This window comes from Antedon mediterranea, chromosome 10, assembly GCF_964355755.1.
Source record: "Antedon mediterranea chromosome 10, ecAntMedi1.1, whole genome shotgun sequence".
Classification (NCBI taxonomy): Eukaryota; Metazoa; Echinodermata; class Crinoidea; order Comatulida; family Antedonidae; genus Antedon; species Antedon mediterranea.
Window position 1 is genome coordinate 11,346,527 of NC_092679.1, and position 23,969 is coordinate 11,370,495.

Below are 23,969 nucleotides of genomic sequence, written 5' to 3' on the forward strand. Positions count from 1 at the left end.
ACAAAGGAGGTATCTGAAGGACCTATGTTATGCAATAAGGTAAACAAAGATTAAATAAACCACAAAGTCAATAATACTTAACAAAGGAACGTAGGGGTACTCTTGAAAGTAGGCCTACATAATTGATTAGACTTGCCCAAGTCTGTATTCATTGTCTTTTTTATTTATTTATTTGTTTTTATTTCGATTTTTGTCTGAAAATAAGTCTGTATTCATTGTCTTTTTTTATTTATTTGTTTTTATTTAGATTTTTGTCTGGAGTATCCAAACACAAGTAGTATACGTATGAAACGCCATATGTGCCAAAATATTTATCTCTTTACTAATATTAAAACAAAACTCTGTCTGGAACCCAGACTAATTATTTATAAGCAAAAGAGCAACCATTACAAAATTACAATTCAATATTGTATTTTGAAAACAATATTATATTAAATTAAATCTTACAATGTTTTGAGTTGGCATTTCATTAATTACTATATAGCCTATAGGGTCTACAAATACGATTTTAAACCAATTTGTTAATGTGTTTGTTATTGTTACTACATTTTTTCCCATCGAACTTAAATAACTGTTACTTTTGTATAAGCATATTTGAAATTTGATTTGATTATAAATTTGGATATACAGTATTGTATTGTTAATTAACCGTCGAGTATAGATAACATGTTTGAATTGAAGTGAAGTGAATAGAACAACCAAAAAACAAATTGTTTTTCTGAAAAAGTGATCAATAAATCATGAAACTCAATTATGTTTATAGGCCTACATAAATATTTTCATTTTACTTAATCTTTCAACTACATTGCTGTATTAAATAAATTGAAAAGAAGATGGATGATGACGTTTTGGGATTGGGTGAAAGAAAGTTTTAAAATTTATGTTATTAAAAGTTTTTTTAAGCCCAGCGCACACTAGGCTGAGCCAACTGCTGACACGAGCAAACAAATTTGCTGCAAACTGTGATCGCATTCTATCGGACGCACACTAAACGCCTTCAGTACGCGATTACAGTTAACTGAGAGGCATACACAATTTTCGACCCGAAAAAACATTTTTGGCAATCATGAAATATTGATATGTCAAAGAAAAAGGAAATTCAAATTAATTAAACAAAATTGAAAGAGATTTAGAAAAAAAGTATAGTACTGTATAGTGTAGTGCAAATTTGTTTTCTCTGCAATTTACTCATCCGAATAAATAAGATAAACACTGTATATAACAAAAAACATTTCACAAATTCCAAATCATAAATTTGATCCTCATATATTTATTCTGAATACTGTATTACTTTTGTTTAAATCTAGTTTATATTTTTTTTTAAATGACAATTATAATGTACACAATTTAAGGTTAAAGATGTATTGTTCCCCGAAACATGAAAAATCAAGATTAATTTAAATCAGACTTTGAATACGTTATTTTGTAGTTTTAATAAAGTTAATCACTTCCATAGAAAAAAAAATGTTTTCACTTATAAAATTACTAAATAAATGGTTAAATTCAACCAAAAATCCATTGGCTGGCAGCCAATTTGACCATTTTTTGCTTTAAATTACATGTTTTTCAGGTAAATACATTTTTTTTTCGATCCAATATTTGGTCAAAGTGGATAACTATATGTTACATTGAAATGGAATATTCAACACAAATTTTTTTAAGAATTATTTTTTCAGGGGGACAATACATCTTTAAACAACAATATATGCAATTTAAATGTAAAACCAAATACAAATACTGTCAATGTCATTTAAATAAAATTGTAACAATCATTTTAAATGCAATGTTAATAAATAAAATATAGAAAGATTATTTGACAGCTAAAATTGTATACAAATTAAAAGAGAATATCCACAATATTGCACTGTAATGGGTTACTGTATTTGAAATGCAAAATATTATAAGCCTCAACAATTAATTTAATTAAAAATTAATTTATTCATTCAATCAATCAATAAGGTATTAATGATCCTGTTATGAGGATCATTATAGTAAAATAGTAAAAAAAAAAAAATACAATATGAACAAATTCAACGAACAATCAATATATGCACATTTATGAACATTATGAACTTGCACAAATACATTTTTTTCATTATAAAAAGTGCTCTGATATCTATGTTTTTATTAATACAGTATAACTATAATGTATAATATATAAAAAGAGAAAACAAAACCAACAAGGCAATCCTGCAACGTACATGGAACAAATTCAACTATCGATTGATAACACAGACAATATATATATATAGTATAATTATGTCACTATATAATATGTTTATATATGTTTACACATGCACATCTATAAACATTACTTTGTAATATCATTTACCGGCACCTTTCAATTCACGGCATCTGATTAGTAAATAGTTATTCCCATGCTCTCTCGAACTATACACATTTGCTATGCAAACTGCTTATGTCAGGCATATACACACAGTGGCGGATCCAGGATTTTGAAATAGGGGGCCCAGGGTCTAAAAAAAAAAATGTTAGGTGCCAAACTGAAATATGCTTTGCAATACATTTAGCAAAATTTAGGAAGATCAGGGCCGGCTGCCTGCCTGCCCCCCACCCCAATGAATTGATGACTAAATATCAAATATCAAAAAGTTTTAAATTGGTCTTTTTGTGTACAATGTTAGAACTAGTCTAGATATACGCTTTTCATCTCAGTATGATAATTTGACTTTTTTATCATAATTTTAAGGGTTCATGTGGGTTTTTTTTTCCATTTTATTGACTTGTTTTGTATTCTGTTTTTTTTTATGATGAATAAAAAACAAATAAAGTACGCTTTGGGAATATTAGGAAGTTTTCGCAGAAGCACCTAAATTACCCACTCAATTTGTTTTTAATGCGAGTGGTGTACGTTTTGTGCATGACACATGCGTTATGTTCTATACTTCAGTCTTGAAGCAAATCAAAATGAACAAGTACACGAACGCCAGTGTTTGCTAAAGTATGTTGTTATGCTAAAGAATAGAATGTTGGCATTAAAGTGAACATTTACGTGCTAGTGCGAAAACTCCCTATTAATTGCATAGCGGCAAGGGAAGAATTATCAAATGCAGTATAAAGTTCAAATAGTTACACAAGCACAGAGGAAAGGAGATAGGAAAATTGGTGAGGACATCAGTAAAGTGCTACAATGAGAGAAGATGAGAACAGATGATTACCATGATAACAATGATTCTTGACTTGACATTCAAGTGGTAAAAATAATAGTTTAATAGGAAAGTGAAAAATGTTTAGAGCTGCCATTGCACTAATTTGACAGTTGTACTTGACAAATTATTACACTATTTGTATCACCTTTTGGCCTAATTATTGAAGAGAATTTTGCTAATTCCAAAAAGACAAACATGTTTATTAATGACAGTAAGATAAACTATTGTCAATGTACAAGTATCTAGGAATTGTAACCATAATACTGCTCTTGTACATCTTTAGACACCTTCTTCTTTTTCAGATAGGCAAGCTTGCCTTTGCTGCTAACCATACTCTCCAAAGTCGGCTTGGCACTGCTGTATACTGGGCTCTTTGTCTGTGAAGAAACAATGCTAACATAGTAACTATTTTTTATTTATTTATTTTGTAGCCAATGTTCGATATTTTCAGTGACTAGGGGCTAATTTGATCAGGGAAGTATAAAATTAATTTTACTTTTACCAGATTCGATTGATATCTCTATCTCAAATATAATTATAACACTTTTAATAGTTCGTAATATATAACATCTAAATAAATTCCTGTCATTTGATTGGACGATTGTTGGTCACATGGCGTGCAATAGTACACATTTTTCATTTTTTGGTAAATGAAAAAAAAAATCTGTTCGTTTGGAAATTTTTGTAAAGACCATTACTTTAGAAATCCAATGATGATACAATGTGTATCATGACGAAAGTACATTTCAGACCAAATAAAAGCATTTAAATTAGCTTTAGATCATTTTTATGATTTTGATTAATTAATGGGAAAATCTCTACAAGACATGAAAATGGAATGGAAATAACAGAATTAGCCTAGGTCAGTGCCAGTTGCCTGTCAAAGTTTCGTAATGCATTTAGAAATAGCCTAAAAAAACATATTTACCTGAGGTCCAGCATAAACAGCTGAAAAATTTGCAAAGCTTCCTACAGCTTCATAATCTTTGGTCTTGGCACAAGTTCGCCGAAACAAAGCATTTGTCTTTTGTCTTCAATCAAAACACATAACCATAATGATTAATTTTTCAAAAAATAAATAAAATGAGAAATATGTCATTAATAAGTAAATATTTTTCCCATCATATAAAACATTTCTGAGGTGGTTGATCTAATTTATAGAAGAACATTTAATGTGATTACTATCTATCACATTAAATATATATAAAGATAATTGTAGTTATTATTATTACCGTATATACATTTGTAGCTACAAGTAAAACAATCTTACATGTTTATGCGTGCTAGCGTGGAATTTTTATCACTGGATAACTTGGAAGATATCTGTAATGCTGCGGTACCAGCAACAGTAATATCCACATTCTAAAAAATGAAGTAGAAATATGAATGGAGTTGGAATCATTAAAGGCCAGGTGTGGGCAAAAAATTTCTATTGATCATACATTCCAATAATTATCGATCTATAGTTTCCCCTATGTTTCATAATTTTTTGGGATTTTATTTGTGTTACACAAGCTTGTTTAAAATAAGCACTTTCTTATCAGTGGGGGGATAGTTCAAATTACACAGTAAAATCTCTATTCTTTTGTACACAAATTTTGTAAATAGAGAGGCATTTTAAAAAGCTATGAAAAATAAACGGTGTGGTAAAAAGTGTTATCAGATGACTAAATATAGGTAATATAACTTGAATTTTACATTTCTGGTATTTTTATTCAACTTTAGATTTTTATTTTCATGCTATAGCCAAAATTATCCACCGTATACCCACTATCTTTTTTCACCTTCTAGGGAGTCACCAGACATGTTTTATATTAGGTTAAATTACCTAACTACTACTTCCTGGTTTTTATGGCAGAATTTTGCCAAATTTTGTATTTGACCAAAATTCATGTTTTTTTGTCTTGATTTCTGTTACAAATATTTGATTTATGTACAATTAACCAGAGATTATATTTAAAATTCATGCCTGTACCTGAGCTTTAATCTAGGGCTATAACCAAAGAAGAAAATAAAAACATTAATAGTTCTGTTCACATTACATATTCTGTTCTGATATTATTAACAATTGAAATATTATATATTAAAAAAAAAATGTTTCAGAACTATCATTCAAGATAAAATGAGAATATAAAAAGTATTATATGCCAATTAATGACAGGAAATACAAAACAATGCGTATCCGGATATTCACCCCCTGGACATTTACCCCCGGACAACTACCCCCCGGACAACCACCACCTGGACCACTACCCCCTTAGGACAACTACCCCTTTAGGACAACTACCCCCCGGACAACTACCCCCTTAGGACAACAACCCCCTTAGGACAACTACCCCCTGGACAATTACCCCCTAGGAACAATTACCCCCTAGGAACAATTACCACCCGGACAATTACCACCCAGAAAACTATCCCTTTAGAACACCCTAACCACCCAGACCATTCAACAACCTGACTCTGCAACTATTAATTAATAACTATATTTTAATTCGTTACTTTGACGAATTACTATTCATTATTGTAAACAAGAGTAAAAGATTGAACATAAATATAGCCTGGTGGTATAAACTGAAGATTGTCACACATGATCATAGGATAGTCGAACGTATTATATAGTACTCCATGTATTTACTGTAAAGACTGGGTTCGCTAATAATAATAATAATTTTTGCGTCAGGAAAATGCTTCGATAACCACTGGTCTTAAAAGAATTAATTTTTGTCTCAAATTTGTCATATATGTATTTTTGTACACTTGAAGAATAATATCACTTTTGATATTTGACCTCAATGTTCACTCACCGAATAAACGTCGATCTTTAAATAAATTCCCCTCAAATAAACGGTGACCATGTCACTCCCATGAAACATCATATGGAATAATCGGCGTCTATTTCCATTAGATTATACCCCCTCCCATTGAATAAACAACTTTCTTCCAATAAATGTCCACCTAAAAACCACCTAAACAATAAACAGCCCAGGCCGTTTTTTCAATAAATACGGTACTTTAAATCTAGCACATCTAGGGTCTAGCGTGCTGTTAAACAGAATAATCGGTTAAAAACGGGTGTTTCGAAACTAGAGACCCGAGACCAGAGACCCAATACGAAAAGGGAGACCTAAATATACGAAAAGGGAGACCCACGTACGAAAAGGGAGACCCCACTATACGAAAAGGGAGACCCCACTATACGAAAAGGGAGACCCTAATATACGAAAAGGGAGACCTAAATATACGAAAAGGGAGACCAAATATACGAAAAGGGAGACCAAATATACGAAAAGGGAGACCCAAATATACGAAATGGGAGACCTAAATATACGAAAAGGGAGACCCACTATAAGAAAAGGGAGACCCCACTATACGAAAAGAGAGACCACACTATACGAAAAGGGAGACCCTAATATACGAAAAGGGAGACCCAAATATAGGTCTCCCTTTTCGTATTGGGTCTTGTGTCAGGTCTCTGGTCTCGGGTCTCTAGTTTCGAAACACCCGTTAAAAACAGATGATTTCATTTTTACAGAAACCGGTCCTATATATTTGTCTACTTTTGGATTGGGGGGGGGGGGGGGGGGGGGGGGGGGTAGTTGACCGGGGGGTAGTTGACCGGGGGGTAGTTATCCTAAGGGGGTAGTTGTCCTAAGGGGGTGGTTGTCCGGGGGGTAGTTGTCCGGGGGGTTGTTATCCTAAGGGGGTAGTTGTCCTAAGGGGGTAGTTGTCCGGGGGGTAGTTGTCCGGGGGGTAGTTGTCCTAAGGGGGTAGTTGTCCGGGTGGTAAACATCCGGGGGATAACTGTCTAGGGGGTAGGTGTCCTAGAACCAAAACAATGAGCACTATTGAACATTTTTGATCTTTCTTTTATGTCACAGATCAGATTGGAGATCACACCCACAGTCTACCTGAGAAAGCGCAAGCAGCCTTTGTGAAACATAGTTCTTGTACTTTAATTGGATACACCAAAGAACATCACATTTAAATTAATAATTTTAATTGTGAAAGAATACATTTTATCCCATAAATTTGGAATATTATGAATTGACATTATTGAAGAATATTTTTAATGGGATGTATTGTACTACTGTAGCATCATTTGCATTTCATTATTAAATACAATAAATGTTACCTCTTCAAATTCTTTAGTACTTTTGGTGACTCCACGTTCGTCACTGATAACACGTAGCATCTTTCTTCCATCTTTTTTTGTGTATTTTATTTGAGTCTAATATCATAAAAGCAATTTTGTTAAAAGTTATGTTTTGATTTATTCTTTCTGTCTTCATTGTAGGTTTCACATGGAAGGCTTAACACAGTGGCCGTATTCACCAATCACACTTAACTGAGATATTTCCCTTAAATCCTAAGAATTTCCCTTAAATCAAGAAAATATTAAGGGTTTCACTTAAGTGGTATTCACAAAGGGGTTAAGGTTAAGGGAAACCCTTAACTTGGTCTATTTTCCCTTTAACTTTTAAGGGACCTCTGAGGTTTTCTCTTCAGCCTCCCCCCGTCCCCCAACCCCTTACTCTTGTTTAAATATGCAAATTAGTTTTAGAGAGGAAAGTGATTGGATCATAGGGGAATTAAATTCTCTGTGATTGGACAATGGGACAACTCATGAATATTTATGATTATTTTTACCCTTAAGTTTTACCCTTAAATTAAGTGTTTTCCTTAGGTAAGTGAATCCCTTAACTCATTTGTGAATACCCCTTAAGTGTTTCCCTTTGTTAATGGAATTTTTAAATTTTAAGGGTAAGTATTTCCCTTATATTAGCCTAAGTGAGATTGGTGAATACGGCCACTGCAATTTAGAAGTAAAATTTTAAGACAATTTTTATCTTACATTTTCTCCATTTGTTCTGTTACAGTGCGTTCAAGAACATGGAACACCATTCGAAAAGAGAAGGGGATTGTCTGGGGCCTACTGATCTCGGTAGGCACTTCACTACTGGCTTCTGTGGGTCGTGGGTATAGACCCTAATCTAATGTTTTGTTCATTTTAGCTTGGGGATGATTATATAACATTTACATTCATTATGTGTTTCTAATGCAGTTGTTTAAAACTTAATTTCCAAAAATGATAAATTAAGAAAAACATTTTTGTCTATTGAAAGAGTGAACCAATAGCTCAGATGATGATTTTACCTGAAATGGTAACTTGGTCAAGTTAAGATCATTCTTTTGCCTGAAACTGAATGTCAGGGTACTCTTGCTTGTTACACAGCCTAGTGTTTGCTGGATCTTGCTTGTACCCTATAAATATAATAAATCAAAGAAAGAATTATTTTGATTAAAAAAAACTACGGTATTGTGTTTTAGAATACAGTATTAGGCACTTTTCTTTCTGATAAAAACGTGGCCATTCTTCCACAAAATATTAGGGACTTTCAGATTTGCACATCCACTTTAAAGATGACTGAGCAAAGTGCATTGTGTAAGAAATTCGAGGCTTAATGTTCTAATACGCATATTTCTTCTTCAATATCGAAACCAAATAAGTATGTTAATGCAACTATGCACGCTGCCTTATAAATAAATAGGATGATATCATACAGTATGTCGAAATTAATTACTTCTTCTGCTCCTTAGCTAATAAAAAAAACACCCTCCTACTTTTGAGTTAGACTGTTCATCAATAAACTCCAGGCAAGGATGAAGGATCATATTGACTTGAACATCAGTTGCTATGATGACATTTTGTGCTATCTCTCTCAGCTGTCTGGTTAATTCGGTAGAATGTAAGATATTTGTTTCTCCTCCTGAAATGGCTGCTGCCTCACTAACAACTTCCATTTCATGTTGATTCTCTTTAATTTCTATTCCAATGATGGATATTTTAGTCTGTTGCTCATATGCAATGTTTCCAATCTGAAGTTAAAGAGTCAATATTTTAAATAGATTTGAAAACATAAAAAATAGAATCAGGGTAGAATACATATGCTGAAAAATTTAAGATTTTTAACATAATGCTATTATTATCACAATAAAATGGAGAATGTATAGGACATACCTCATTATAGAATGATGTTCTCAAATTAGTTCTTTCCATGCTACCAACTCCAATATTTGGAATTCCATCAGTACAAAGAACAATTTCAGAACCTGGAATCTTGGATACCATACCAACACAGATTGCCAAAGCAGGCCCAAGGGCTGTTGAACCTGCAACCTTCAGATTTTCAACAGTAGACTTCAGGGAACTGGCAAATAAAGATTATATTGTCCACATTAAAAATGTATTTTTCTTCAAAACATGAACAATTAATATGAGTAAAAAAATAAAACTTTGAATAGACTATTTTGTAGTTTTAATAAATTTATCCACTTTCAGAAAAAATGTATGATTTGCTTAGAAAAAAACAGTTAAATTAACCAGAAATGCATTGACTATTTCTTTTTTTTAAACTATGGGTCAGATAAATACTGTTTCTTTTATTTACAACAAATTATCTTTTATTTACAACAAATTATCTTTTAAGGGTGATCTTTAATAAGGATGTATTGTACTGGAGGATGGCAAGAATGCACAAAGTACACATACTGAAAAGCCATACACACATTATCATGTCAAACAAATACAGTCATTAAACACAATTAACCCAGTTTATCATTACATATTAATAATACAATACAAATCAATATTATCATCAAAACACAATAATTGGAAAGTATATTATTGTATATTTTAAGCATACTCTGAATATGCAGCAGATACAAATAGTAAACAAAATGCCAAACCGAACATTTTTTATTGTTTCATTACCTCAAGGAATGGTCAATTTCTTTAATATCGGTCATCAAACCCTTTCCCAGATTCAGAAGTTGTTGTACATTTACTCGCTCAAGATTACGTTGAGTGGTACTTGTGTGAGGATTTGTGGCATCACCATAAATGATTACAGTGTTGTTGAAGGCTACCAAACTAACACGCTTTTTAGGATTTTCCAATTGCAAACGCTCAAGTTGCCTGTCAGAAAAACAGTACATAAATATATCAAGAGCAGGCAGATACCACGATCACAAAAAAGTGTGATATACAGTAATATGTGAGTGGTAGTCAAATTTCTTATAAATACAAACTCGCTCATGACCTGATTGGCTCAGATTAGGAGCGTCTAACCACGAACATGGCTAAAATCATTGACAATAATTTCTGTGATATTGAATACATTTTTTTTCTTCCATTTCCAAGATCAACAAATACCCATGAAATGTGAAGCTTTAATTTTGGAAGACATTACTTGTGGAGAAAGAAAACATGATCTTTCCTACCTTACAATAGCAATCCGCATACAATCAATACGGTTAACAGATACTTGTCGTTCACTACCAGACTTTACTTCATTCCACAATCCTACAACACAAACCATCAAACTTACTAAATAATATAAGATGTCATCATATTGGCCACAACGAGCCATTTACATACCATGGGTATTGCTACAACATTTATACAGTGAGATATTGTCATTTGGTTGGTTGGTTTACATTTTGATTTACATCAATCATACAATACAAAAAAAAAGCTGGTAATCAATGAATCTAAAGAGATCTTACAAACTTGCAATTAAATATGTGAACATAATTATAAACAAATGATTTTTGGCAGTGTTTAGTGTTTTGATTGATCAGCCAGTTTGGTTGAAGCTTAACAAATTTATTTAGTTAGGGTAAAAAAGTACACAGAGAAACATTTTTTAACAAAAGAATGACTTGCCATGATTCATCATTTTCACTTCAAACAAAATTATGGTAAAATTCAATGTAAGGCAACAAAATAGGAAAAAAAATTTTTTTTTTAAATTATTTGTGGAATGTTTATTATGGAATTTACAGTATTTTTTTTAAAGATGTAATTGTTTTACCTTGAAGATCAGGCATTGTAGTCTGTGATAGCATAGACGTGCTGATATCAATACAGTAAATAACAACACCTTGATTACTTTCAACTGAGGTGGCATTGTCAGAGACACTGCTGGCAAGGTGTGGTGATGCTTCTAGCAGAAAATCAACTGAATTTTCTTTTGAAATCTAAAATAAATTATATAAATTATATACACCATTAAATAAATACAGTAGGCCTATCCACAATATTGTTCATGGAACTATTTTCAGAGAGGGAAAAATGAATGTCACATGACATTCAGTAGTTTTTAATTAACTGGACATTACTACAAAGGCATTATAATAATAAATGAAAACTATGAGACTAGAAGTGCATATACTCTAGAGTCAGAGAGTGCCTACAGTATAATTTTCCTATATAACAAAATTGTGGGCTCGGGACTGTTCACAGAAAAAAAACCAAACAAAAACCTTTTAGGTAGAGGTAATAAAAATGTGTAAAATACCTCTTCAACATCCATACCGATATCTTTATTCTCACTTGAACAGAATTCACTGATAGAATAAAAGAAAGACAAATATTTTACAATTTACATTTGAAACAACATTAAATTTACATACTGTAGTTCCATTGATACATATTATTATTAGTTTTTTTTTCATCCCATTGGGATGGCCACTCTTGTGCTTGCCATAACAAAGTGATTCAACTGGTAGGGTTGTTAGCCTAATGCAGTTATAAACTTCAGAACACCAGGGTATCTTTCTTGGAGGTGCACTGGAAGTGCACACAAGCCAGACATGTACACTGAACCTCATGTACCATAGGAATAATGGCTCAGGAGTGCCTTGAAAGTGCACCGATATTATGATTGCAGTTTGGATTACCCCTGCCTTTACTGCACTTTAGTCAACTTCTCATACAAACAATATTCTAATAATACTGTTAATAACTGTATGAAATCTTAAAAACACAAAATCGGGTAATTAAAACACACAAAAAGTGGTTGATGGTTAAATAATTTCAAATATAAAAGTAGTTATTACCATTTCCAAGTTGTGGTTTCATCTGCTTTTTGAAGCTGTGATAAATGTGATAACACAACATTACATTTAATACAATGCATTGGCTCTCCAGCCATGATAGTAGGTTCTTCTTCCAATGTACTCAGTGATAACACCACAACATTAACATTCCTGTCTGAAGATTTCATTGGCTGCAAATCTATTTCAAGAAGATTTAATAGAAAAAGAAATTTAAACAATATTAACTCCAAATAGAGAGACAGAACACACAAAATTAGAAGTTTCGATATATTTGATCATGACTCATTTTGATGTCAAAGACTAATTCCTGTAAACACTTAATGGACTAGAAAAATCCAGGCAAATACCAAAATATTTATGTTAATAGTCTGTAAGTGTAAGAATGTATAGTTTTTGTTTTGTTAAAGGCCCACCATTACTAAAATGATAACTATCTGCAATGATGAGATAAATGTGCATTTTTCCTTCATAAAATAAATAGACTAGTTTTCATCCCAGAACTATGATAACCGCATGCTGCCTTTGATTAAAATAATGTTTTCACAAGCCCGATCAAATGACATCATTATTAGAATTATTTCAATTTTATTGTTCTTATTGATCATGGCATCATTTGATTGGATTTTTATTATTATTTTTATCAAAGACTTATGCATTAGTGGTTATTTTGTAGTTTTAGGATTAAAAGTGTCTAATTTCTTCGGTTTTATGCAAGAAAAATGTATGTTTATCTATTTATCGTCATTCGTTATCGTTCTTAGTATAAACAGGCATTTAAATTAACTGAATCAATATAGTGAATTTTATATCATTTTGATTTATTCAAAGCAATACAACTGATACTGCTTACCAATCCTATGTTTCCCGAAGGCTGAAATTTTATTTAAAGGTAGTTTATTAATGAATCAAAACAACAAAATAGTATTTTCTCTCAGGGCATTTCTTAATTAATAATAATAGACTGCTAATTCTTAAAAAGAGGTACTAAATTAAATATCAGACCACATGCATCAAAACACAACTGCGCTGCAATGATCGGAGTAATAATGTTTATGGTGCAATGAGAGCCTGCTTATGAATTATATAAGAATGAACTACTATTAGGCAATGCAAGGTACAACATCACCTATTGTTTTTCTTAACGTTTTTTTCCTGTATTTTGTGACGGCCTATTCTGTTGAATGGCACATGCTCTCTTCTCAAACATTTAGTCAGGTTAAAAGAGGTATTCCGTGTGCAATTTGTGGTGAAAGTTGGTAACTTGTCTAAATATCTTTAGTGGGTCAAAATAAACCAGAAAAACGTTGTTTCCCAATCTGTAACCCCGTGGGGGGTATTTTATGGGCCTTGCTAAAAAAATAGAATATATGTGGATACCATAATTTCACATATGCTGCTACACTGTAAAAAATTATACATTATCACTAAACAGAAAATGGACACAATTCTGCACTATAAACATATTTACTTCAGGTGATAGGCTAGGATGGCATAGTCAATTTTCTTTGCACTAATACCCCTTTTACACCGCCGAGCTTATAACAAACCTGTGTCGTGTCCGGATAAATTTCCATTTCACACCTGATTCATTAACCCGGGAATGACACAGGTTTTCGTGTATTTACACTGCAAAATACCAACCCGTTTATTGTTCTAGATCATTCGAAATATCGCCCTCTCTTGCACGAAGAGAGACCCTAGTAACGGTCTGCTCATTATACCTCCTACAATTTTGTTTTATGGCAATACACACACAAATTTAGTCTACTTGTGAAGAGTAATATCTTGAAATAAAAATGAATAATAAATAACCATAAGTTTTATTTATTAAATAAGCGAAGAAACAAAATCAATCTTATCTTAATTGTATGTAAATTAAATACTATAGTGAGCGAGGATAGTAAACAAACGAGTAAAGATACGCTGAGCGTTTTACACCGCAAACATGGGTTCATCCCGGGTGCGTCCCGGGTTGACTTGATGCTGAACACATTCCGCATCACTTATACCCATACCCGGGTAAATCTTTACGTCGTTTACACCGGCCTACATTTTCGCATTTTTGCGTCCCGGGTACGACTCGGGTTATATAATTCCGGATCAACTCAGCATTTTTACTGGCGGTGTAAAAGGGGTATAACATGTGCATGTTACGCTTGCCCGTCATTGCACTGACGCATACCACCTCAATGACAAATTTCATGTCTAGTTATTATTTTTATTAAATTATATATCTTTGATATTTTATTTGTTTGATGTTTCTTACATTTTTTTCCCTTCTTCTTCTTGCCAACCATTTTGCCTTTGTCACTAGCTGATTTCAACTTGTCCTTAGGAATGTCCGATACTGTGATCTGCTTACGAAAGCTGTCCTCAATAGTTGGATCATATTCTTCAAGGAAGTTATCACAGGTAAATCGTATTGTAATAGCAGATTTGCCAACACCTCCATCACCGAGTACCACCACCTAAACACAATGTTGACAATGTACAGGCCATATTTTAACTTAAAATGTTAGAGAGTAATGACGTATGAAATCGCCACAATTTTAATTAAATAAAAGTAATAAAAAATGTTTTAATAAAGTTTATTCTTTCCAATTATGGGGAAGGGTACATGCCATGGACCTCTCTTTGGATTTTATCTATTAGTTTTTGTGTGTGAGAAGCCATAATTTAGTACCATATTCAATTATTATAAACTAGAAATGTAGCTTGGGTTCGTTTGGAACTAATTTGATACACTTAGTCCAGTTCATTATATGAAAAGACAGTTTAAGCACATTATAAATTTGTTATTACTTTGATAATTCTTGTAATCTCATACCTTGTATTCAATACTAGTACGTGGTGTTTGACGAATAAGAGTCTTAAAAACTTCTTGAATGTTTTCGCCTGTTTTTGCAGAAGTTTCCAAAAAGGGAAGATTAAATTGTGCGGCAGCAGCCATTCCTTGCTCATAACTGACTTCTCGATTCTGATCAAGGTCTTTCTTATTTCCACAGAGCACCTAGAAAAAAAATCGTATAAATCTAAAATTATGCATACATTTTTTATATTACAGATTTGAGTAATGCTTTAATATAATTTATAATTTAAAAATAAAATTTAGATATTAAGTGACATTAGACAAAACCTTCTGATGGAAACAAGCAAAGAAAATATCAACAGAACAATCAACTTTACAAACTAAAATACAAGAAACCTGTATGATCCCAAATCAGCAGCAAACTACAGCTGTGTAATGAATTACTTTACATACATATTGAATCTAAATTTTGGACCATTCTTATATATTTGAATTCATTTGCATCAGTACAACATTTTATGAAAATGTATTCAATTACGGTACTGCTATACAGTTCACCTTAGCACAGCTGCACAAAGCGTAACCTTTAGATATAAGTAGCCATTATCTGATTCGGTTAAAAACAATAATGTACTTACTGCTGGGACAGATTTCGTCTTTCTGATCCTTGTCGTAAACTCATATATTCTTTTTGCATTCTCCAATGAGGCTAACGATGTGACAGAATACACAATAAGAAATGCCTGTCCATCTCTCATATACTGTAAAACATGGCAAACAAACGGTTAACACTCTTCCCCCACTTCACCTCTCCACAACTGTTTTAGATCTGTGACAATTTTCTAATAGAAGCAATTGTTGAGCCCGATAGCTGGATGTAGACCAAAAATTGTATTCTTACAGTACCTACAGTAGTCTGGATATGAAAATCACATGGCATGTAAACTCTAACCCACACTTCCATATCTTACATTTGTCATATTCGATTGAGACTTTACCGTTGACTACAACTTTTTCATTTTTGACCATTGGGATTGTTCTCAATGAAAAAGCTTATGTTGGTAAACGTTTTCAATTCAAAATATTTTCAGTTGAGCACAATTATTTTAGAATTTATCAGTTGAACACAAAAAGTAATCAATGAATCTTTATTTTGACCTGCCATGAAATATGCCAAATTTGTATTTATGGCGCAAATGTATTACTTAAATAAAATGTCTACAGTATGTAATCGTGTCAATATAATTTCTTATGATGAGCATGATGTCAAAGCACAAATGTTGTTTACCTGATCTCTCAACTTAGAGTACTCTTCTTGTCCTGCTGTGTCTAAAATATCAAGTAGACAGGTCTGCAAAAAAATAAAACAGCTAAAATGAAAGAATGAACTTCTTTTTGATGCATTTTTTTTAGACAGAAAACAGTTAATAATATTATATGTTAGCGCTCCCTGTTTGAAAAATCCTCCATCCACACCTATACCTCTGTCAAATCAACTAGCAAAACTCCGAGGACAATCTAGAGTTTAATGGTAAAATTACTCCAGAGTTCAAACCACAGGGGTTGAACAGCTGAATGTTCTCCGGTGGGTGCACTGTGAAGACACACTGGGACGGTCAATGTGAAACACTGAAAGGTACCAATTTCATTTAATTTAATTAATTTTTATTTAAATATAAACTCCAGTGTTTTTAGAGAAAAAGGTTCTCTCATATGATCAATCATTGCTTTAGTTTATTTAAAAATACAAGACATATAGGATAATAGGAGCGGCATGACATAAATAAAAAATTAGCAGACTTGAAAATTGATTGTTTGAACCTTTTACAGTTATGAGGTAAAAGAAAGTTTTTATTTTTAGATAGTGAACATAGATTAACAAACAATGATTACAATCAATATTCCCATTAAACACGCATATATACTTTTATTCCAATACTTAGTTTAGTGTCACAAAAACAAATTGTTACCTCACAATCATCACCTGCTGCGAATACTTGGTCTATAAGGTGTTCGTCAAGATTTATCAGTTCCTCATCTTCTACATCAACTTCATCCCCTTTTTGTGCAACATAGATAAACTTATTTCCAAATTCCATGGCAGAAGGTTCAGTTGCAAGCTAGGTAGAAATATAATGAATTTAAATGTATATCAAATTTTTTAGCATAAATTTTCAGTGAATTGCACAATGACATGGATAACCAACAAAAGTATAATAATCTGAATTATTCATAGTGGGTTGCGTAGTAAATTCGGCAATATACCAGAAGTAGCTCCTACTCTTTGTGCATTTGGACAAAAAAAAGAACAGCAATGGAATGTGTAGTACCTGTAGTGTGTGTTGTAAATTAATGTAAACCTAAAAAATCACCTCACCTATCTTGTTAAATAGAATGTTCAGGCTTTTAACCAATATTTCTGACTATGTCAAGTTCAACTTTATTTGACAGAGGACTAGATCAAAATAGGTATTTTTCTGTGTGTTCTCTCCATTCATTATTTGTTTTATAATGACCAGTCCTATAAGTGGGGCTTATGTCGACACAGAACTCAACTAGAATGAACTAATTGTGCAAAAGTGCTTATGTTGATTTTGAAAGCAACTGAAGAGAGTGATCCAGCGATACTGGAACTGATTCTAACTATTGATTACCATACCACGCGCACAACACGATTAGTAGTATAGGTAAAGGTATATTCTGGTAAATGAACCATAAGTTTAACTCTGGAAACTGAGGAAATTTGGATTAGGCTCTCCATGACAGCCAGCAGTGCAGCACCTACTAGATCAGAAAACGGAGACGATCCCCTGCTCTTTTGTTAACATGCACGCACTCACAGGACCAACGGCTTTACATCCCATCCGAAAAGCGATGCAATGCGAGTAAAGTATCTTGCCTAAGAATGCAATCAGTGTGGTACAGATAGACTTGAACCCTCACCTATAACATGCTACTGTAGTCTGATATCATTACACCATAAATGTCCATATGAACAAGTATGCATTTGGCCACCATCTTAAGGTCCAGAAAAGGACCCCCATGGGATTACAGATTGGACAACAATATTTTTCTGGTTTACTTTGACCCACTGAATATATCTAGCCATGTTGCCAACTTTCATCACAATTTGCACACGGAACCTGTTTGAACCCGACTATTATTATAGTTTACTGTAGTTTAATATTATGATTTTTGTTCTGTACATCAGTGAGGCCACGGAATTTGTTCTGAAATAAAAGTTGATTGTTTGATCGTGGATTTAATTAATTGATTGATAAGGTAAATCAACTACAGAAGGAAAACTATAATAAAAAAAAATTAAAATATAATCAAAATACATCCTTAAAACAGTGTATTTAATACCAGGTAGGCCCTGCTTTATGATTAATCAAGAATTTTAGACTATATTTTAATTAAAGACACCTTCCCTACATTTGTTAGATCTAATTTCAGATCACAAACTATATTTAATGTAAAAATAATACTATATGGTCCTATTGCGATAACTTTTTTCGTCTGTAAATGGTTAAAAATGTGAAAAATAAGTAGATAGACCAAAAAATAACTCCTGGTATTCTTTTTTAACGACATTACTGATCACTTTCCAGTATTCCAAATTCTAAAAAATTCTCATTCAAATCAAATAAAAAATTTAAAATGTAACAAAAAACATTACTCAAGAAAGATAAACCCAAAAAATATAGCATCTCTAGGGATTAACTTAATGAACACGAACTGGGACGATGTCTACCAAAATAACTCTGCAAATGAATCCTACAATATTTTTCTCGACAGATTTTCTTCACTATATGATACTCACCTCCCAAAGACAAGAACTAAAATTAACAAACGTAAACTTTGTAAACCATGGATAACAAAAGGTATAATCAAATCTATAAACACTAGAAATAAATTATATAAAAAATATATAAAAACACCAAATATGATTAATAAAACCAATTACATTAATACTTACAGAAATAAACTCACACGACTAATAAGAACATCATGTAAGCAACACTATACAAATAAGTTTAACGACTATAAAAATAACATTAAAAAAACCTGGAATATAATTAATAACATTCTCTGTAAAAACACCACAAAGACGCTACCTAGTTATTTTACAGATAATGGTACAAAAATTACTGACCCATCTCAAATTGCCAATAAATTCAATCGCTATTTTACTGATATTGGACCTAAACTTTCTTCAAAAATTTCGGCTACTTATGGCAACTTTACTGATTATCTAAGGAATCCCACTCAAAATTCAATTTTCTTCCTACCTACATCTGGTAAAGAGATTCTTGAAATAATTTCTAATCTAAAAAACAGTAAAAGTGCCAGCCTTGATGATATTGAACCCACGATTATTAAAGAAATTGGACCTTTTATTACCAGACCCCTTACCCACATCTTTAATCTATCACTAACTAATGGTGTATAAATTTCCATCATCCTTAAAAATCGCCAAAGTAATTCCTATTCATAAAAAAATTGATTCACATTCCTTTGAAAACTACCGTCCAATCTCAATTTTGCCTTGCTTTTCTAAAATACTTGAACGCCTTATACAAGACTTTACAACTTTCTTTCTTCACATAAATCTTTTCATGATAACCAATATTGCTTCAGACCAAAACATTCTACCGATCTTGCAATCCTTGACATTCAAAGTAAAATCTCTAACGCCTTATCTAAAAACCACCATACTATTAGCTTATTTTTGGACTTGTCTAAAGCATTTGACACTATTAACCACACAATTCTTTTAACTAAACTAAGTCACTATGGTATCAGCGGAACTCCTCTATCTCTACTTTCTAACTATCTTCAAAATAGACAACAAATCACCTCTTTCGGCTCCTACTCCTCAGAAGCTCTTCCCATAACCTGCGGTGTGCCCAAAGGATCAATTCTTGGTCCTCTACTTTTTCTCATCTATGTCAACGACATTATCAACGCTTCCAACTCTTTTGAATACGTCCTGTTTGCCGACGACACAAACATTTTTTCCTCCCATCCTGACTACAACACCTTAACCAGAATTTTTAATAAGGAAATAAAACATATCTCACTGGCTTAAACTTAATAGACTCTCACTAAATATAAACAAAACTGAATATATACACTTTTCTTCAAATAGAACACGCAATGACAATCAAAACACAATCCATATAGAAAACACTCCTATCAAAAGGGTTACTTATTCTCAGTTCTTTGGTGTAACTATAGATAATAACTTCAACTGGAAAACCCATATAACAAACCTAATAAAATTTCAAAAAACATCGGTGTCTTTAAACTCCAAAAACGGGCTATTCGCATTTGTACCAATTCTCACTATATAGCCCACGCAAAGTCCCTTTTCTTTAAACTTAATACCCTAAACATCTTCGATATTAACAAATTACAAATCGCCACACTTATGCACAGATATTCAAACAATCAACTTCCAAATATAATAATATACAAACATTTCTTCATCAAAAATAATGAATTTCACAACTATAATAAAAGAAATGCCAACAATTACGCCACAATAAATTTAACCCATAACACAATCCGAAATTCTATCAAATACCATGGTCCTCTAGTATGGAATAATTTAAGTCAATCCTTACTAAATACTAATAACTTAAATACATTCAAATCCAATTATAAACAATTCCTTTTATCACAATACAGATCGTATTAATACAACTTTTTCATTAAACTTTTTTTGTTCTCACCTCCTGCAAGTATATATGATAGTACATATACTATACCCTTTATTTTACGTTTGTCCTCTTGTTGTGTTTGTGTTGTCCTGTAGCGTAATTGTGTATTTAAAAAAAAATATATATATATATAATATTATTTCTACTACTTTAATTAATATTTAATTATTGTTTATTGTATTTGATACAATTATTAGTGTATTTTGTACTGGTGAAACCAGGCTTAAAGCTGTATATTGAGCTTATTTGGTCTATTAATGTATTTTGTACTGGTGAAACCAGGCTTAAAGCTGTATATTGAGCTTATTTGGTCTATTAATGTATTTTGTACTGGTGAAACCAGGCTTAAAGCTGTATATTGAGCTTATTTGGTCTATTAATGTATTTTGTGCTGGTGAAACCAGGCTTAAAGCTCTATATTGAGCATATTTGGTCTATTAATGTATTTTGTACTGGTGAAAACAGGCTTAAAGCTCTATATTGAGCATATTTGGTCTATTAATGTATTTTGTACTGGTGAAAACAGGCTTAAAGCTCTATATTGAGCTTATTTGGTCTATTAATGTATTTTGTACTGGTGAAACCAGGCTTAAAGCTCTATATTGAGCTTATTTGGTCTTTTCCAGGCTTTGCATTTTTTATTTAATACTTTGAATTATATGTAAAACTATTAAGTTTGATGCATTGTGAAATAAAAACGAACGAACGAACAAACGAAAATAATCTAGGGCCTAGCCTAGGCTAGATAGATATTATTATATTAGATTAATACAGCAAAATAAAAAAAATAAATAAATATATTTAAAATTATTTTATTTTTTAACAATTCGCTTCGTGTGGACTTTTTGCATTCCATACTTTAATGGGGCCGATTTGATCGATAGTTTTTGGCCGAGTATGGCTTGAGGCCAAGTATGGCTTGAGGCCGAGTGGACGTAAGGCCGAGTGGACGTGAGTCCGAGGACCTGAGGTCGAGTGGACGTGTGGCCGAGTTGACGTGGGGCTGACTGACTACTCGGTTCCTACTAAAGATTCAACACAAAGACGTAACACAACATAAATGAGTTGACCAATCACAAACGATGGATTATTTGAACTGTCGCTTGTCATTTGACTACACGCTTTGAGTTGTGTTTACATTGCGTAAGTGGGAACCAAGCTTTAGGGCCGACTTGAACGAGGCAGAGACGGTTTAGGGCCGAGTTGGATCGAATTCCTAGAGGCCTACTAGACGCCTACTAGGCCGAGTGCAGTATAGTAACAGTAGTTCTAGTAGTACAGTACTACATAATACTAGTAGGCTAGTAGTAGTAGTAGTAGTAGAAAGTCGATCCCTCATTGGAACTAGGCTAGGTAGGCCGGTTTACGATGAAATCGGTTGCGTCTGAAATCGGTCGCGTTTGAAATCGGTCGCGATAAAATCAACTGCCAGTATTTTGTATGGCGCGCCGCTAGAGATATACGTTTGAAATCGGTCGCGTTTGAAATCGGTCGCGCTATTTTGTATGGAGCGAGATGCATGCTAGCGGGATTTACATTTTCTTCGTTTATATAGTCTAGATTTAATTGATATTCTTTAGGATTATTTATGTGGATATTTTTTATTTCGGTTAATAAATATTTATAATCAATAATTTTTTTTTTATTTCACAGGTCTCGGAGAAGGACTGTGTCTTTTCAAAATGGCCATTTCTAAACACGTTTAAATATTTTATTAGGCATATAATAATTTACCTCTATTTTATTATGTACTGTAATTAATATATTATACTGTATAGAGAATATACGTCTGTCTTTTATTAATATTATGCAAACAATTACGTAAAAGAGAACAATTTATTTAAAAATTGTTACAATGTATAGCCCGTAAAGCCTGTACGATCGTTTGTCCCTAGCCATGTAAAGATGACGTATAGGCCTATTACTAATAACCATACGTTTGAAACATCATGGTGAAACGATGTATATAATTTACGTATACGTCGGCGATACTATAGTTTTTAATTTGAATATCTTTTATTTCTTCATTTATAATAATCACTTATGTAAATAATTAAGTACCACTCAGTGTCTTACATCCGTACGCCGTTCGTAAATCTAAATGTTTAAATATCAGTGCAAGATTACCTCTTTCAGAATCGTGCCCACCTTTATTATCCATCCATTATTATTCTCACATCTAGGCCTATCATTGTAGTACAGCATACTGCATATAGTCCTACTGTATAGGCCCGGTAGATTGATTTATAACGGCATATTATTTTATTAGTATTATCCTAAAACCATGCTCACGTAAGAGTGGCGGATATCGAACGTAAAAATCATCGTCATACATAATCTTCCTTTATTGCATATTGACCTATATCATTAAACGTATAGCTCTAGCGGCGCGCCATACAAAATACCGGAAGATGATTTTATCGCGACCGATTTCAAACGCGACCGATTTCATCTGACACCGGTAGGCCTACAGTACTACTGGATAGGCTAGGCATGGAGGTACCTCCATGGGCTAGGCTAGTTAATGAATGAGATGGTGTCGCAACAATCAAAATGATTTAGTTAGGCTGCTAAGCCCAGCAAACACGACGCGCGATGGATCATCGTAAATTATTGAAAATCAAAATTTGATTGAATCTATCTTACCTTATTAAAATACCAAGAACTTAGAAGTCAATAAACAGATCTAGGCCTAGGCTAGGCTATTATTATTGTTGTTATGCTAGTCGTCAGTGAGTAGAGAGTAGAACTGCAAAACCTTTGCTTTTTGACAGTTGTGCTGTTCGCGTACATCCGTCGTACCGTATGTTTATTCTTAGAAATGATCACTGTGTTTGGGATGTGATTGGTCCTTGACCATTACGAAAAGTACAAGAAAAGGCATGACTCTGTGCTGTTGTGAATATGGAATCGTAATAAGCAAACTCTTATTATGTTCAATATTTATTAGGGAATTTCCCACTTTGAAAGAAAATATTAAAAAGTGTATGGAACGCCAACACGGCAATAAAAAAGGCAACGACAACAATAATAATATTTATATTGTTGTTTTATATACATTTTCTGACGGGTTTAGTCGAAAAAAAGTACAGTATCGAGGATTCGTACTACCAACAGGGCCAGCTACATAGGCCTCCTACAAATATCGTCTAACCTACAAACAGGTCAACACACATAAACTGCGGAATTTGTTAGTTTAGTGACTCTCGGTTATCTGTATTATAATTGATATGAAAGTAAAACAATTTTTGTATGAAACATATACTATGAGGACCAACATCTTGTCAAAATATTTAGGATCAGGTGCCGTTTTCGGTCACCTCGACTTTAGTAGTAATAATACAGTACTACAATGACGTGCAT

General features: G+C 32.7%; 1 protein-coding gene across 1 annotated transcript; it reads right to left on the reverse strand.

The window, feature by feature from the left end:
- Window positions 1-1,254: 1,254 nt before the first annotated feature.
- On the reverse strand, window positions 1,255-23,466 carry LOC140059999 (circularly permutated Ras protein 1-like). Its single transcript, XM_072106017.1, has 18 exons — window positions 23,253-23,466; window positions 16,851-17,000; window positions 16,169-16,231; window positions 15,519-15,641; window positions 14,899-15,081; window positions 14,338-14,539; window positions 12,072-12,249; window positions 11,531-11,579; window positions 11,045-11,210; window positions 10,452-10,533; window positions 9,943-10,146; window positions 9,190-9,379; window positions 8,793-9,047; window positions 8,325-8,432; window positions 7,303-7,398; window positions 4,441-4,532; window positions 4,099-4,201; window positions 1,255-3,547 (listed from the first exon to the last, which is right to left on the reverse strand). Exons 2-18 carry the CDS (start codon window positions 16,977-16,979, stop codon window positions 3,413-3,415), a joined length of 2,358 nt encoding a protein of 785 aa, XP_071962118.1. The 5' UTR covers window positions 16,980-17,000; window positions 23,253-23,466; the 3' UTR covers window positions 1,255-3,412.
- Window positions 23,467-23,969: the final 503 nt, after the last annotated feature.